We start from the raw sequence: 15,532 nt of genomic DNA on the forward strand, positions 1-15,532 counted from the left end.
ATATTTTAAAACATTTGATTATGCAACTCTCATTTCCAAGCCATGTTATAAAAAACTATTTGTATTGCTAAATGTTTATCTTGAAAATTTTCTTCTTAAATACTGTATATTCCAATATTTTTTTTCATAACTGTACTTTCTTCAACATAATACAGTGACTGATAGAAGATTAATATTAAAATGCTATAACTGGAACAGATCTTAATTGCTTTTGTCACAATCCAGACTGATTAGTTATTTTAGTTTTTAAGTAGCATAACTTTTACATTATAATTATCAAATATAGTCCAAGACAACATAGTTCAAGTTCTTATATTTTATTTAGAAGTATATCTGGTAAATTGTAATTACTTTAAAATGTTTTAAAATCCAGTTTACAAGATTGAAAATTCATGAATTAAAAACTTTGTCTCCAGTAAATGACAATAAATATTAAAACTGTGATCCTATGTAAAAAAAAAAAAAGGCTATAAACTTTACAGCTTTATCCAAATTCATTATCCAACAGAGAAACTATACTTATTTTTCTCTTATCTAAAATTACACCATCATTGCAAATTTGCTATAAGATGAAAATGTCATGGAAAAGAATCTGAACAGTGATGTAATTACATGACTAAAACACAAACACAAGAAATTTTGTTCTTGCACAGAAATAACTATGGTAGTTTAAAACAGTAAGCATAAATTAGATTTCAAAATTAACTCTGTAATAAATTCATTTGCTACCATAAATGTTTATGCATGTTAGTATAAAATTTAATATAAAGGATTGAATGCAGCATAAGCTTGTGTAATAACCAACTACCTACAAGAGCACAACTAGTCTTCACTTTGTAACAAACTACACATTTTTTTCCCACAAGTTACAGAATGGTGTTTTTTGGAATATTCTACCACAAAATGGAAAATAAGGAAATTTATTAGAAAACTTCTTTTGATGGTCTGTATTTTACCTGTATCTTACACCAATTCTGATACTGTACAACTAAGACTGTTATTTACAATAGTCTTAATAAGTCAAGCAAAGTACAGCAATGAGAACACAATTTAATTAGAGAAAAAAGCTAAAAGTGGCTCCAGATGGTATTTTGTGTTTCAACTGCCTTGTGCTGTATTTCACTTACCAAAATAGTAGCCTAGTGATCCTTATGTTTTACAAAGCACAACTTGTTGTTTGAAATGAACTTCTTATATATACATAATCATGAGTCAGTAGGTATGTAAAAGTATATGATCTGTTTGAATTCTTATATTAATTTCAAGCATGAAGAAATCTAGCATGCTTAAAGAGTATACCAAAGAAACCATGTATGCAATGTACAAGGTAATTTAAGAGTTCAAAACATCTCCATAATGAAAGTTTTTGAAATTGGATAAATTATATAAAACCAGTTATGTACACAAAACAAACTATATAAAAATTGGTGTTGATAAATGAGTCTGACCAAAAACAAAACTAATCACTTGAGGAAATGGCATGTGTGTGTGTGTGTGTGTGTGTGTGTGTGTGTATTCTTACAATAAGCCAAAGATCGCAAACCCCACAAAAATTCACTGACATATGGGATGACATTTTAGAACATCCAAAAGATTTAAATGTTTAGGATGGATGATGAGAACCATGATCTTTTCATGATTGTCCACAAGGAAGCACTATTAATGAAAGCTAGCTTTCATGTTTCAAGGTACAGAAAATGCAGTTTTCTTATGTAGTACATCAATTTATGTATTCTGAAAGCTGAGAAATGACTATTTTGTTCAGATTGTGTTAATCAGGTAATAGATTGGTTTTATAGAGTAAATTCCATATTGCATTAACGTTATCAACAGTACCATAAAAATTAAGATTACTACATTAAAAGTATTGCAGAAATAGAACAATTGCATCACTGAGATACATTCATCATGACATTCAGTACAGACATGCACTATAAACAGTCATTTAGGTATTTATATATTGAGACAAATGAAACAATACAAAACTACCGTCTCCAATAAGCACAATTTCCCACAAGGATAATGTGTATTGCCATTCCCTAATCTGAACAAATGAAACAATACAAAACTACCGTCTCCAATAAGCACAATTTCCCACAAGGATAATGTGTATTGCCATTCCCTAATCTGAAGTCATAGTAGTGATAGCCTCTTCTGATAATAGCTTGCTACTGTTTCACTTGTGTGGTTATAGACACAATTCTTTTCTATCTTTTGACATGCCAAGGATAAGTTGGTTTGTTCCTTCATGCATTAAATAGCTTGATGCTAAGAATCAACAATATATGAACACTATCAATGGAAATGGTGAATCCTTAGTGTTTGAACAATAAGTTTTAAAGAGATTTACATAATATAATATTAACACAAGAGGCTTTAATCTTTAAAAATTATAGTACCCAATATAAGATGACTTTACATATAGTGTAAACTCCAGTGGTGATGAAGATGGGTTTGGGGTTAGATTGAAGGATTTAAAAACCTGCTGTCTTGTTGAGTCTGTAAAATAAGTGGGTTTCAGGTACTGCCACTAGAAGCAAGGTTCTATTTAAATCAAGTGTTGTCCTGAACATCTTTTGAACAAATATTTTATCTTGATGCAACAGTTGCCATTAAGGGGTAGGCTACAAATTACTCCATCTTAGATTTGATTGATCAGCTTTTTGTAGGTTTTCAGGAACAAAATTTTAATGATCCATACAATGATTTGCATCTCCCTGTAGATGATGTCTGGTTAGGCTGAACAAAAGATTATTTCAGTTCTATGCATAATTAGAATGAGTCAAACATGAGCCATTTAATATGGCTTTTACAATATTTTGAATCTAGCTTAAAAGACAAATTATCATTTAGAAAGACTAAGTCTATTTTGAGGAGACATTGATAGTGTAAATCTTCTAAAATCTAAAGCTTTCTGCATAGCTTTAGGCTGCTTTTACAATAAAACTCCATGAAGTTACGTAACTGAATTTGCAAAGGGAAAGTGTGACTGTAATTCATGGTGGTGTATACATATATTCAGGTAAATAACAAGACCATAAGCTTCCATGTGCAACATAAAAGTGGTCATAATAAATGCTGTCTTTCCAATTTTATGTCCTTGGTACTTCACAAAGGATATATTTTAGAAAGTATAAGCTCATTTTCTTTGACTACAAAATAGTGCCAAACTCACCAAAAGGATATTACCTGAAATAAGAAGCTTTACAAGTTTGTGAGTAAAGTTTATTGTAGCTTTCATTAATATTCAATACTCGAGTCTTAAGAAAATTCAAGCATGCCACATGTGAGGGATAAAAAAATTCCCAAGTAAAATCTGGTAGTGGTGTACATATTGCATTCATGCCATACTTATATTATATACAGTATAGAGGATTTAAAGGTCCCCCCCTAACAAACCATCAGTTCACGAGGCCTTTAAACTTTGTAAAAGACATTACAAAACAGTTGTATCTATAAAAAGGTTTAAAAAAGTAAACTACAGCCTCATTAATAAAAAATTGGAACAACTGAAATTCCCCCTTTCCATTTCTTGTACAAAATGATCAATTTTAAGCTTTATTATTTAGCATATTTATCAGCATTCATAATGTATATAAAAAGACATACCACATAAGAAAATTAATATTTCTGTACTTAAGTGTAAAACTCACTTTCAGTAACAACAACCCTGTTGGCAATTATGTGCTTTATCTCATTATTTACCATTCGTACATACATTATAAACACGTAACAATGTAGTAAAATGTGCAGTAACCTAAACTACAAGTTCAGTAGCACTTTGATTACTGTTTACCCTCTGCTTCTCTTGAACAATTTACAGAGTTTCCTTCACATATAGCAGTCTTGTTTTTGGCACTGCTAATTACTTTGAATATATTGCAGAACAGGGAATGTGTAACAGTGTAAAGTGCATTTTTCACTGAGATCCTACTGTTTTGTGCTAGTAGTGATTCTAAGAAGCCAAGTATTGTAACAGGTAGAATGGTTTCCAAGTTTAGTTACGATTTCTTGATAGTAATTCAAGTTCATGAGAGGAGGGCATGACCGAATTAAGATTTTTCAGGGAAAATAATTTGTGATGAAAACTAGGTAAAATATTATACAAGATATCCAGTTACTTATATACATCAAATAAATTATTTAACACTTGGTGTTAATAAAAGAGCCTTTCTTAATATAACCCTAAGAGTTTACCTGATGATATAAAACTATTCTAAAGGAAACTGAAAGGCAGTCTAGTGCTCTTCTACAAGTCGAAATGTTGTGGAGCCTTACTTCTCCCTTCCAAAAAAATACAAACATATAGGATGACAGTTACAAATGTACATATACCATCAAGCCTAAGGAATATTTTTCTGGTTCTGACTGAGGGTATGTCGATGTTCATGACATCATACATCCAAAATGCTTAACCATCTGGAAAATTAAACTCGGTAGAAAATGTCTTTTAGGTCAATTTCTTTGCTGTTAAGAATAGAGCTACATAATGAGATTTCTATCGTGGTTATCAAAACCATTTTTTAGTATTATAAGCTTTCGCCCTTACTACTGAACTACTGGAAGCCCTTTTGATACAGTGATTTTAGTACTATTTTCCAAAACTTTCATTATAGGACCATTATGAATCCTTAAATTAACTTGCATTTTCCTTAAATGAAAGTTTCATAAATACACAAGCAATTATTCACAGTTTCCTTATTTTCACTAAAATTGCAGTCGTGCAACAAACTCAAAACAGTAACATCGCAAACAATTGTTAACTAAAACAAACATTTTTAATTTCCAACAACATTTAGGCATAGATGCCTTTCTTCAAGTGAATGCTAACCTTTTTTTTCTTTTTTACATATAATTAATTAGTCTTCACTTTCAGTTCACAGCAAGTAACATGTATTAAACATCAGTGTTAGGTCACAAAAAGTTTGAAAAAAAAAATTTTTTAAGCACTATTACAAGTATTGAGTTTCTAAATTAATGATATAAAGCAATTTTTTTTTAATAATCTTTTGCTAATGTATATTTTTCAACATGCTACATATACATGAATACTTACCTATTAAGACCCAGTAAAGGTAACATAAACCCATAACCATCTTTTTTTTTCCCTACATTACAATAAATATATTTGATATTCTTATACAAAAATACATTTATTTTGTATTAAAAAATCATCAAGAATAATTACTAAAGTGATGAAAGAAAAATTGATATAAAATACAAATTAAATATCCGTAACCAATATTTCACTAAATACACCATTTTGTACGGAAGATACTAGTAAAACAAGTGCACAACACAATCTTGTAATTATTATTTTTTTCCCATCAAAATAGCCAGGGATGTAATTCATTAGTACAAGTGGCTGCAACAGAGTTTCATCTTGTAAAGTTGTGGAAACATGTTATTCAATGTTACTATGAAAATTTATGATGTGGCTCAATTCATGATGCTACACATTGAATGTGACCATATGACCTGAACTGGTTAAACCATGGGGAATATAAAGACTATTCAATGTGACTGTGACAGGATCTGATTTGATTAAGTTAGGGAAGCTAATCACACTTAATCAATGTGGCTGTAATACAGGCTGATGTAGGTGACATAGCTGAAGCTTTGTACATTACTCAATATGGCTGTAAGATGGATTGGTATAGATTACTGAAACTATTTACATTATTTAAGCTGACCTGAAAAAAGCTTCATTAAAAACTTACATAAGGTAAACTCTATATATTTAATTTGGAATTTCTGACTAATATTAGGATTCTTGGTATTGAAATGGTCTGAAGAATATCCTGGATTAGACTGTGAACAATAAACATTTATACCATTTCTCTAACACAGATTCCTACTATATATAAATTCTACCTTAAGACCAAAAGCAGTTTTCTTAGTTGCTTTTATTTTCACTAACTGTGTATCCTGCTTTGCTCAAAAAAGTTACATTATGCTGATACTAATATGTTTATGTGAATCCCATCTGTGAAACTATCTTTACATTTTACAATGCATGTGAAAGTATAGTAGCTAAGAAAGACAAAATGTGTCATTGATCAAAAATAAATGTTGTATCAAGGTATCACAGTTTGCCTACACAGAATGTTTTATATGTAAGAGATATTGTCAGGAAAAGGTGTTTTTGAAATTCCAAAGAAAAACAGACTTAATTGCAAAGTTAAATTTAAGAAACCAGGAGAAACTAAAACTGAATAAAATAACTGATGATACAGAATAAATTTTCATCACAAAGAAAACACAGGATGAAGACATTACAGTTAGCTTATAAAAACAGTTTGTTTCATATTTAAAACAAATGTAATTTGATCAAAACTATTAGAGCTAAGATAATAAAACTTGAAAAACATTTAAACAAGGAATTGTTTTTCATTACAAGTTTAAATTTGGTGAGTGTTTAATTTCAGGATAAGAAGTTAAAGCTAGTATATAATTCAAATAATTAACAAACATATCTTTTAAAACTGAAACATGTCCACACAATAGTTTTATAATAGTAGATCAAACAATTTAAAAGGCTTATGTTCAGAAAAACGTGCATAATGCAACTGGTTTAGGCTCAACCATATATTCATCATTCAAGAGGAATGTGCTTAAAGTAGAACACAGTTCAAGACTTAACGAACATTGGATGCTGATAAATACTTTAATACGTCAACATAATTTAGTAATATAATGTTTCAAGATATTCAATGTACAAGAGATAAAGCAGAATGTCAATTAAATGTGGTTTAAATTCATACATTCAGTCAAACTATGAAACTTTTCCAAGCACACTTACCACAACCATTTCAAAACCATTAACAGATTTTTAACACATAATTCCTCAATGAATCAAGACTGCAGTTATCTTATGGTTAACACACCTGAAATTATGACATTGCTGAGATAACACAGTTGATATAATAGTTACTTGCAACACAAAAAATATAAGGGATCTACTTTCACATAAACAAAATATAAAAACATTTAGTTGAGAAACTGTTGGTCCTGGGAACCAAGCAAGGAGTAAGACTCAAGTAATTCTTACCTTGGTTGTGATTACTTTGTTTTAACTGTTTCATTGTAATCTATGGCTGAATTAAGTAAAGGTAGAATGACAAAGCCTACAACAATATGTTTGAAGCCTAGTCTGACTAAAACTGAAACCACTTTAGCAACAAGAAACTGAAATGTGCAATAATACTCATTTTATATTGAAAAACAGCACAAAGAGTAAAGGATCATATTGATACAGACTAATAAATACTAAAGCATATCTAATGTGGAACAAGTAATAAATTTGATTTACAAGATACTAAAGTTTTGAGCTTTCCTATCAACCTATAATTTTCTGAGCTTATAGCTTTAAGTAACACACAGTTTCCTGTAGTTCATCTGTCAATACTTTTACCACTTTCTTCACAAACCTTCTTAGAACAGCTTCGCAAGTCTCTTGCACAATGAAGAATTTTATGACCATTTCATTCCCCTTAAAAATATGTGATATGTATAAAGATAAATTTCATCATCTGAAAGTCAAATTTTGTGTTTTATAGAGCTAGAACAGTGTGTAGAACAGTATTCATTTAATGACATATTTGATAAAATCACAACTGCTGTTTAGAAGAATGGAGGTCTGTTTGAAGAGGTAATAAATCTGAAAAGTAACAAAAAAAAATTTTGTTATGAAAGCCCTTATCATCACATTGAGTAACTGATTAATGTGAACTGTATGGTAGATCTTTTGTTTGTTAAAGTAAGACAATAACAGCTCACTACTTTGGTTAAAATAATCATTCATAGACATACCCATATAATTTTTATCATATATGTATTGTATACGTAATAAACTAAATCAGAAAGTGGAAGAAAATGTTAGCCAACATATGACCCATAAAAATTCCAACTATCCACACTCAAACTTTGATATACGGGAAAGAATAAACAAAAAAACTGTTTCATGTGGCATATTTTAAGAGTTTATTTTTTTCTCTCTTAAATCACATATCCATGTTAAGAGTTTGAAGTACATAAAAGTGAAATTTAACAAAACATTGAATTTGGCTATTAAAGCAATGTTAATTCCCAATTTTCACTTGCTTTCAGTTGAGTTTCTCTCTCTCTCTCTCTCACATACACACACATATAGTTAGTGATATTGTAAATGACAAATCTCACAACAGTACTTTATCTACAACCCAAGACATCATTCACAGCTAATTCACATCTAGTGTTCTGCCAAGCCAGTACACCTTTAAAAGCCAATCATTTTTGGACACATTTAAACCAATACCACTTCACATAGTATCATGACAATCCAAACAATTTACAAACTATCACAGCCTACTTACAATGTAAGTAGTTTACACAGTTCTCACCAAATTTTGTTCCAAAAATAAAATTACTTGATGAAATTATTTGTAATCTGACAGAAACTTTCCTGAAGGCAAGTAGTTTCAGAAAAATAAAATATTAAATTTTGATTTTAGTTTTTTTATGCATTATCAACTATGAAATTATATAATAATGTGTATATTTTTTATATTTTTAATTGTTTAGTCAAACTTTCTTTATATTCACAACTAATATATATAAGACCAAAAGTAATATGTATAATTAAACCAAAACCTGCACTTTTTTATTCTTAAATAGAATTTTATGTCTAAAAAATTTTAAACTTGTTTCATATAAATTTGTTCATCTTTATTCCAGGTTTATGCTTTATTTTGCTCATAAATCTGTCTACTGTGTCAATAAATAAATCATACAAACAACAGAAGTAATGTTCAATTTCTGTAAACATACTTTACACCCTCTAAGCCTATCTTGCCTCTAAAAGACCCTTCACTTGTCCAGTGTTAAGCCTAACAGTTGTGAATCAGCTTTTTCCCTAAAAACATATTTCTTTTAAATCAATACTGTAATATAATGAATAAAATAAATAGTTAAATGGTACAGAATGTGTTCAGATGCAATAAAAAAATAATAGTTGTGTACCTGCCATGCAGTTCTCAAAAGTAAGATTTTCAAGATTTGTAATATGTGGCCCATGGCTATGAACTAACTAGTCTCTAGCTGAAGTGTCAATTTTTTAATAATAATAATAATAATAAGCATCACCAACTTTCTTGCTTTAAAATATACAAAACAGTATTTGGTAACATGTTTTGCACATAATCCTATGATTTGCTAAATGCAAGATACAATGCACTGAATGATTTAGTTATGAAACTGAAGCATTACTTCAATTTTTTAAAGTGTGTTAACACAATTTAATGACAATAAAAAACGACCATACAAAAATGTTTAAGTATTGATCACATATTGTATAACAAGCTCTGAAGTGTGAGAGATAATTTCAAAAAAATATTTTACAAGAAAGTATTTAGTCACAGTGGATATTTAGTTATCGTCCAACACATTTTGAAGTTTTTTTGTTACATTTCTCTTTAATTTTCATTAAATAAAAATTTATTAGAGACAATTTAATATTACAGATTAATTTGAAAAGAAATCTGAAGCAAGTTCAAATAAGTTCTCAATAGTTGTTTCAATTCACTGGTACAATTTTACCCTTTGGGCAAGGCAAAATGGGCATAATACACACACACACACATATCATGAGTTTTTTGTTTTTTTTTGTTAACCTTAAGATGACCTAGGAAGGTCAAAACATGTTCTGTACTTTAACGTTTTAATACCCATACCAGCAGTCTTCAGAATACATATCAGGAAAGAGTATGTGCTGTCAGAAGCAAATCCAATAGATATAAATATTTTTGGGAAAGGCTTTATTTAACTTTGACATTGTTAGACTTTAAAAGTGCACTAAGGTATGGATAAATTTCAGACTATGCTTTTGTTCAAGGCATAAATACATTCAAAGTGGCACAAAGTATTAATAACCTTCCCTCTTAGTTCTTGGTTAGTAGAACTTTCACGGCTACTTACTCTTCATCCAACAGCTTTTCTTGTATTATAAATACATTCAAAGTGGCACAAAGTATTAATAACCTTCCCTCTTAGTTCTTGGTTAGTAGAACTTTCACGGCTACTTACTCTTCATCCAACAGCTTTTCTTGTATTATATTTAGAGGAAGCAATGAAAACTTTTGAAATCTTTAATTAGTAAACTGTAATCCTATGTGTATGTAATAACAACTGTATATTTGTATTAGTTATATAGCAAATGAAATTACAAGTTAGAAATCTTAACCCTGTCATGACAGGTCATGGGATGAAGGCCATGCCATTGCATTAAAAGTATGTTTATGTTTATTCTTCACATGAACATCACGTAACACCCTGACTTGTTAAAGTTTGAGTTACACTGACACTGTCAATTCACACACATATCTTGAGCACAAATACTTTGGTAACACATTTAAGTTATGTAGAACAGACTTGTACATTTTACTATAAGTTTGGTGGGTTTCATGTAAATACATTTCAAGTTACTAATTTTACACATTCATATTTGATTGATAGTACATAAAGAAAAAGAGCTACAATATGCTTATGCTAAACCACTTTATTATAAAATGACAAGTTTTTAAATGAAAAGTAACAGTTCTAAATATACAATAACATAGCAAAGAGCTAATTACTTCAAGTCCTAACAAACACACCACATATACAGAATCAGTTCTTGAGTTTTGAATCAAGTAGTTAAATATAGTTAAAGTTTTAGTTAACATAAAAAAAAATACTGTCAAACTTGGTCAACCACTAAAATGCATACATACAAATGTAGAGAAATGAAAAATACCAACCAGATGTTTGTTCTTGACATGAAAGGTCCTCCTCGTCCCCTACTTCACCATGATGTTGACGTGGATTAAGGAGACTGTCTGTGTCTTCATCTCTAGGTCTCTGTGGAAAAGCCACTCCATCACCCAAGCTACATAAAAACATAATGAAGGAAAATTATTTCTTTATTATCTTTACCTAAGATTGTTTTTCTAACATTAAAAGTGTCAGTACACCCACGGTAGTCACATATTAAGAGTTAAGTAGTAAAAATGTAATTTAGAGATGGTTGATTATCAAATGTCAAGATATATTGCTTGCTCATGTCAAAATATAGACCCTTTTTATATTCCTATCCACAATTTATTATCCCTGTTAATACCTGCAATTCACAATCTGTAATCTTATTCAAATCTCATGCTGTGTATATTCATGAATCTTAAACCCTGCACTAACAGAAGCTCTAAGCCAATCATATTCTGTAATGTAGTGCTTCCTCTATTTATTTTTTGACATTTACATGGTTACATTCTATACAAAACTCATCAATGTGGAGGAAGGAAGAAACAGTCGTAGCAAACATGTTTCTTTATATTTAAGTTCATTTTAAATATAGTATTGCAGTTTATTTACAGTCTTTAGTTAAATGGAGGCAGTACAATATTTCTCTTCTGGTAATGTATTTAGAACAGATGAGAAGAAACCAAGTCTCTCAAAACTCTTCAAACCATCAAATAGCTGATCCTATTACAATGTGCACAATGTAGTAAAGAGACATCAAGATGCAAGTTCAGTATCTACCTAGACAGAATTCTAGTACACTTAAAAAAAGTATTTCATAAAGGAAAAGCTCAGATGACATGACTCTTATATTTAATGAGCAGACACTTATCAAAGAAGACCAACTGGTGTGAAAATACCATATTGAGAGTGGTTGGTTGATTTGGTGTTTTTTGGCACAAATCAGCTAGACTATTTGCACCAAACATCCAGCAAAAAGTTAAAATTAAAATAAATTTAGTAAACTTCATAAAAGGAAATTAAGGTAAAACAAAACAAAGTTTAAAAAAAACATAAATAGCATAAAACCAATGATTACATCTAGTCTACAACATTAAAAGAAAAATTACAGTAATACAAGTTGTAAAGGACTTTCTGTAGCATAATTGTAATTATCAGAACTCGTCAGGAAGACTAACAGGTAAGTTCAAAAACCACTGTCAATCACCTGAAGTTGGCCTTTCAGTCCTGGTTCTGAGTTATTTGATGTTATGGCCATTTTCAAAAAGTAATAAAAGTTTTAAACGACTTGTTACAAAATATTGATAACAACTTGCAAGGATGACTAACAAGTAGTTCAAACAGGTAGTTTATTGAGAATGACCAGCACTATAAAAACCCTGTCCCTAAGGTTATACAAGGATCAAAAGAGAACAAACGAATCAGAAGTAAAACTGCTAACACAGAGGTTCAAGACACAATGCTACTACTGCCTCAAGAATAGCCACAATGAGAAACATGTGTAATGAAATACAAATTAAGTTGAAAGGTGAATATCAGGGTGATGGACATTAATATAATAAAATATGTCCACCTGAACAGGCAAAGAGAGAGTAAGGAAGTGTATCTGATTAGAAGAAATCTGTAGCATACAACAAATACTAAAACTCAAATGGCCAAATGCAAAACAGATGGGCAGTTTTAATTACTTCGTAACAGAAGGAGCAGACAAGTCTTTGGTCAGTGACTCCTATCTGTTATGTAGCACATGAAAGAGCTTATTATGCTCTGCCTCAATGTATGTGAAAGATATTAATGTTACAATGTATGCTAGGATTTGTTATGTTTTATGTTATCTAAGTTTAAATTCCTTTATTTCAAAGGAAACCTTTCAAATATAAATTTCAGTTTTGTGTTGCCAAGTGACCCACGAGCTATGAAAAACATCAACTTTCACACTTCCCATCTTGACTCATACAATGCCAGTCTTCTAGCTGTATGTCTAGATCATTAAGTGCATTAACTTGCCCTATTAATGTGTAAATTTTATAGTCCTGTTACTGAATAGAGTAAAAAAAAGTAAAATATTTTGTTAATCTCTGACAGGTTGCCATGCCAACCATCTATACTTTTGCTAGAGCTTTAGTATATAAGGTATATAATTCAAAGATTAATTTAGTGAACACACTGGTATCATAGTTTTTGAAAAGGTCTTTTCAGGACTTCACCTGAGCAATTATTTACAGTAATGCCACCTGGCACAAAAGTATTGACAAGAATCAAATTAAAACCAGTCAGGTCCATCCACAACAAAACTTCTCAGCAGTGAGAAATTTGTTTTTGTTCTTTATAGAATACGAACACAAAAACAGATGTCACATACCATACGTAAATAAATCACACATTCATATTTCAGAAATGACAGTATTTCACCATTTTCTGCAAGACTTAATAATTTTGGTGTGTACAGGACCTTCAGACTAGTACACTTTATATCAAATAAAACTGCAGTGATATATATAATTCCAAATGTATCAGTGTTTTTGTACATGGTAGCTTAAGATATTACCAAAGGGTTTTTGAAGAAAATGACAAATCCAATAAATCACAATTTATGAATAAGCAATATTATTAACATAACATACTACAACTGATAATAGTTGGCACAATCTAATACATAGGAAGCCTACAAAATAAATTAATGGTGATTAAATAGTGATTATCACTAATAATTGCCATTATAAGTTGCCTGTTGTTATTAATTTAGTCCTACACATTGCAGGAAATAAAACAGTCCAGTATAAAACCCCACTGTTGTTTAACAGCCACTTACAAGAGGTTTGTTTAAACATTCAGACATAACTACAAAAGAAAACAAACTGAAAATAGGAAACACATTATTGTAAAATTTCAAAAACGTTTTTTTCCCATTTCAAATTATAGATAATTATGAATCCTACATAAAAGATACAACAATGAATGTCAGGAAAGATTTCTAAAGATGTATTTGAGAAAAAAAAGCTAACTTAACAAATTTTTAAAAATACAACTTTACATGTGTTATTCTTTTATCATTGTCTTAACACATATATAAATCCATGCCATCAAAAACAGCCTATCTATTACAACAACATATAAGAGAGTTACCTAAGATGCATAACTAACCAGTTATATATTAATATTTCTAGGCAAAGTCTGTTTTTATAGGATAACTGATTTATAATCATTATGATCATTTTGAGGATATTACTGTAATAAAATATCTTATAAATACCTTCACAGTTAACTTGACATGAAGTAAAATGTACTGAGATGCTTAACATTTTAAACATGTTACTGCAAAAGTTGAATTAAAACAAAAGTATGTTGAGTACAATATAATGTTACCTAGATTGAACAGGTAGAAACCATTTCACCTTATCATTTCCAAATACTTGAATGAAGTTTTGATATCTTCCAATACTGAAACCATTTTTATCTGGACCCATCCTAAAAACTGGTGGTCTGAAAGACTCTAGAACCATAGATAATAAAGATACTATTATCTTTTATAATCATTTTTAACTAGCTGTTTTTTTTAAACAATTAAACTACTTTTAAAGATTACAATACTTTTGGATATGATACAAAAACTTTTAACTGTTACTGTGAAAATTTTTTTATTATTACTATAAGTTCCTGGACACAAATATTAAACTTACTAACATTTTACCTTGAAAATAATGGTGGTGAACAGTTTGTCAATGAAACCACCCATTTGTGAAAAACTGAGTAACAACTAGGATATTATTCAAGTTGCAATAACCCCTATATGGACACTTGAAGTTTTCCAAAAACATTTCTTTGGCAATTTGTAAATATATTAAAAAATGCCTTGATTAAAAAAAAACACTGGAAAAGAAAAAGAAATCTGCACTGGTTTTGTTCAAATGATAAATGTTCATAATCAGTTTTTGCCAAGTTATAACCATGAAAACAACAGTTGCTAACATCCATAGTGTCAGATTAACACCATATCTGAACATCATTTACTGGGTATGCCATGAGGTACAAGTTGCTTACATTCAAACTTTTATTAAGCTACTCTTTGTTTATATTATACTAATTAGTACAGCACGAAATTATAGCTAATAAGCAATATTAAGAAAGTTTTAAGTTCCTAATATTATAAGGCACCATTTTAAAAAAATCCTAAATTTCCCCTAGTGTGAAAAAAATTGATTTCTGTAAGCATTCAATTTTCTCTGTTGTATTCACTACCCTTCAAATGAGTATGAAATTCAGTGTTAATTACTCACAATAAAGTTGTCATTGTTCTAAAAACAACAAAACTTTTATAGCTATCAATTTTGTTTGGTCACAGAGCTATAAATAGAAAATCAGTTCCCTCCTGCCAAAACCACAAGTTACATCCTTTCTTTCAAGAAATGTTAGCAGTTCTCTCTTACATTTAATTATATATTACATATATAACAAATAGAAAGTAGAGGTTTTCATCTATCAAATGATGTATTGGATAATGCCATGTTATAAACAGATAATCAGAGTACAAAGAACATTCCTGTGAGATACTTAATGATTAGCTTGGATGAATTTAATGTTCATTGTGGCACAGTTAGAAAGCCAGAAAATTTGTAAGAGGTAGGGAAAATTGTTTACTTTTTGTCTGTTATCATTCTATGTTATTTGGTGCATTATTTATTTACATAAAAATTATGCATTACTACCATCAGTATTAAAAAAATATGGGGTTAGTCACTGACAGTTAACAGCAAAATAA

The 15,532-nt window shown here is 29.8% G+C and overlaps 1 protein-coding gene across 1 annotated transcript in view; it reads right to left on the reverse strand.

Annotated features, from left to right (window-relative positions):
- Positions 1 to 301: 301 nt before the first annotated feature.
- Positions 302 to 15,532, reverse strand: part of LOC143231047 (palmitoyltransferase ZDHHC2-like) — a 54,051-nt gene continuing 38,820 nt past the window's right edge. Inside the window, exons 9-11 of the mRNA XM_076465550.1 lie at positions 14,140 to 14,266; positions 10,776 to 10,903; positions 302 to 7,660 (exon numbers count right to left, since the gene is read on the reverse strand). Of these exons, the coding sequence (XP_076321665.1) occupies positions 7,611 to 7,660; positions 10,776 to 10,903; positions 14,140 to 14,266 (305 nt within the window). The 3' untranslated portion in view covers positions 302 to 7,610. The remainder of the gene's footprint in view (positions 7,661 to 10,775; positions 10,904 to 14,139; positions 14,267 to 15,532) is intronic.

The sequence above is a fragment of the Tachypleus tridentatus genome, chromosome 10, assembly GCF_004210375.1.
Source record: "Tachypleus tridentatus isolate NWPU-2018 chromosome 10, ASM421037v1, whole genome shotgun sequence".
Taxonomy (NCBI): domain Eukaryota; kingdom Metazoa; phylum Arthropoda; class Merostomata; order Xiphosura; family Limulidae; genus Tachypleus; species Tachypleus tridentatus.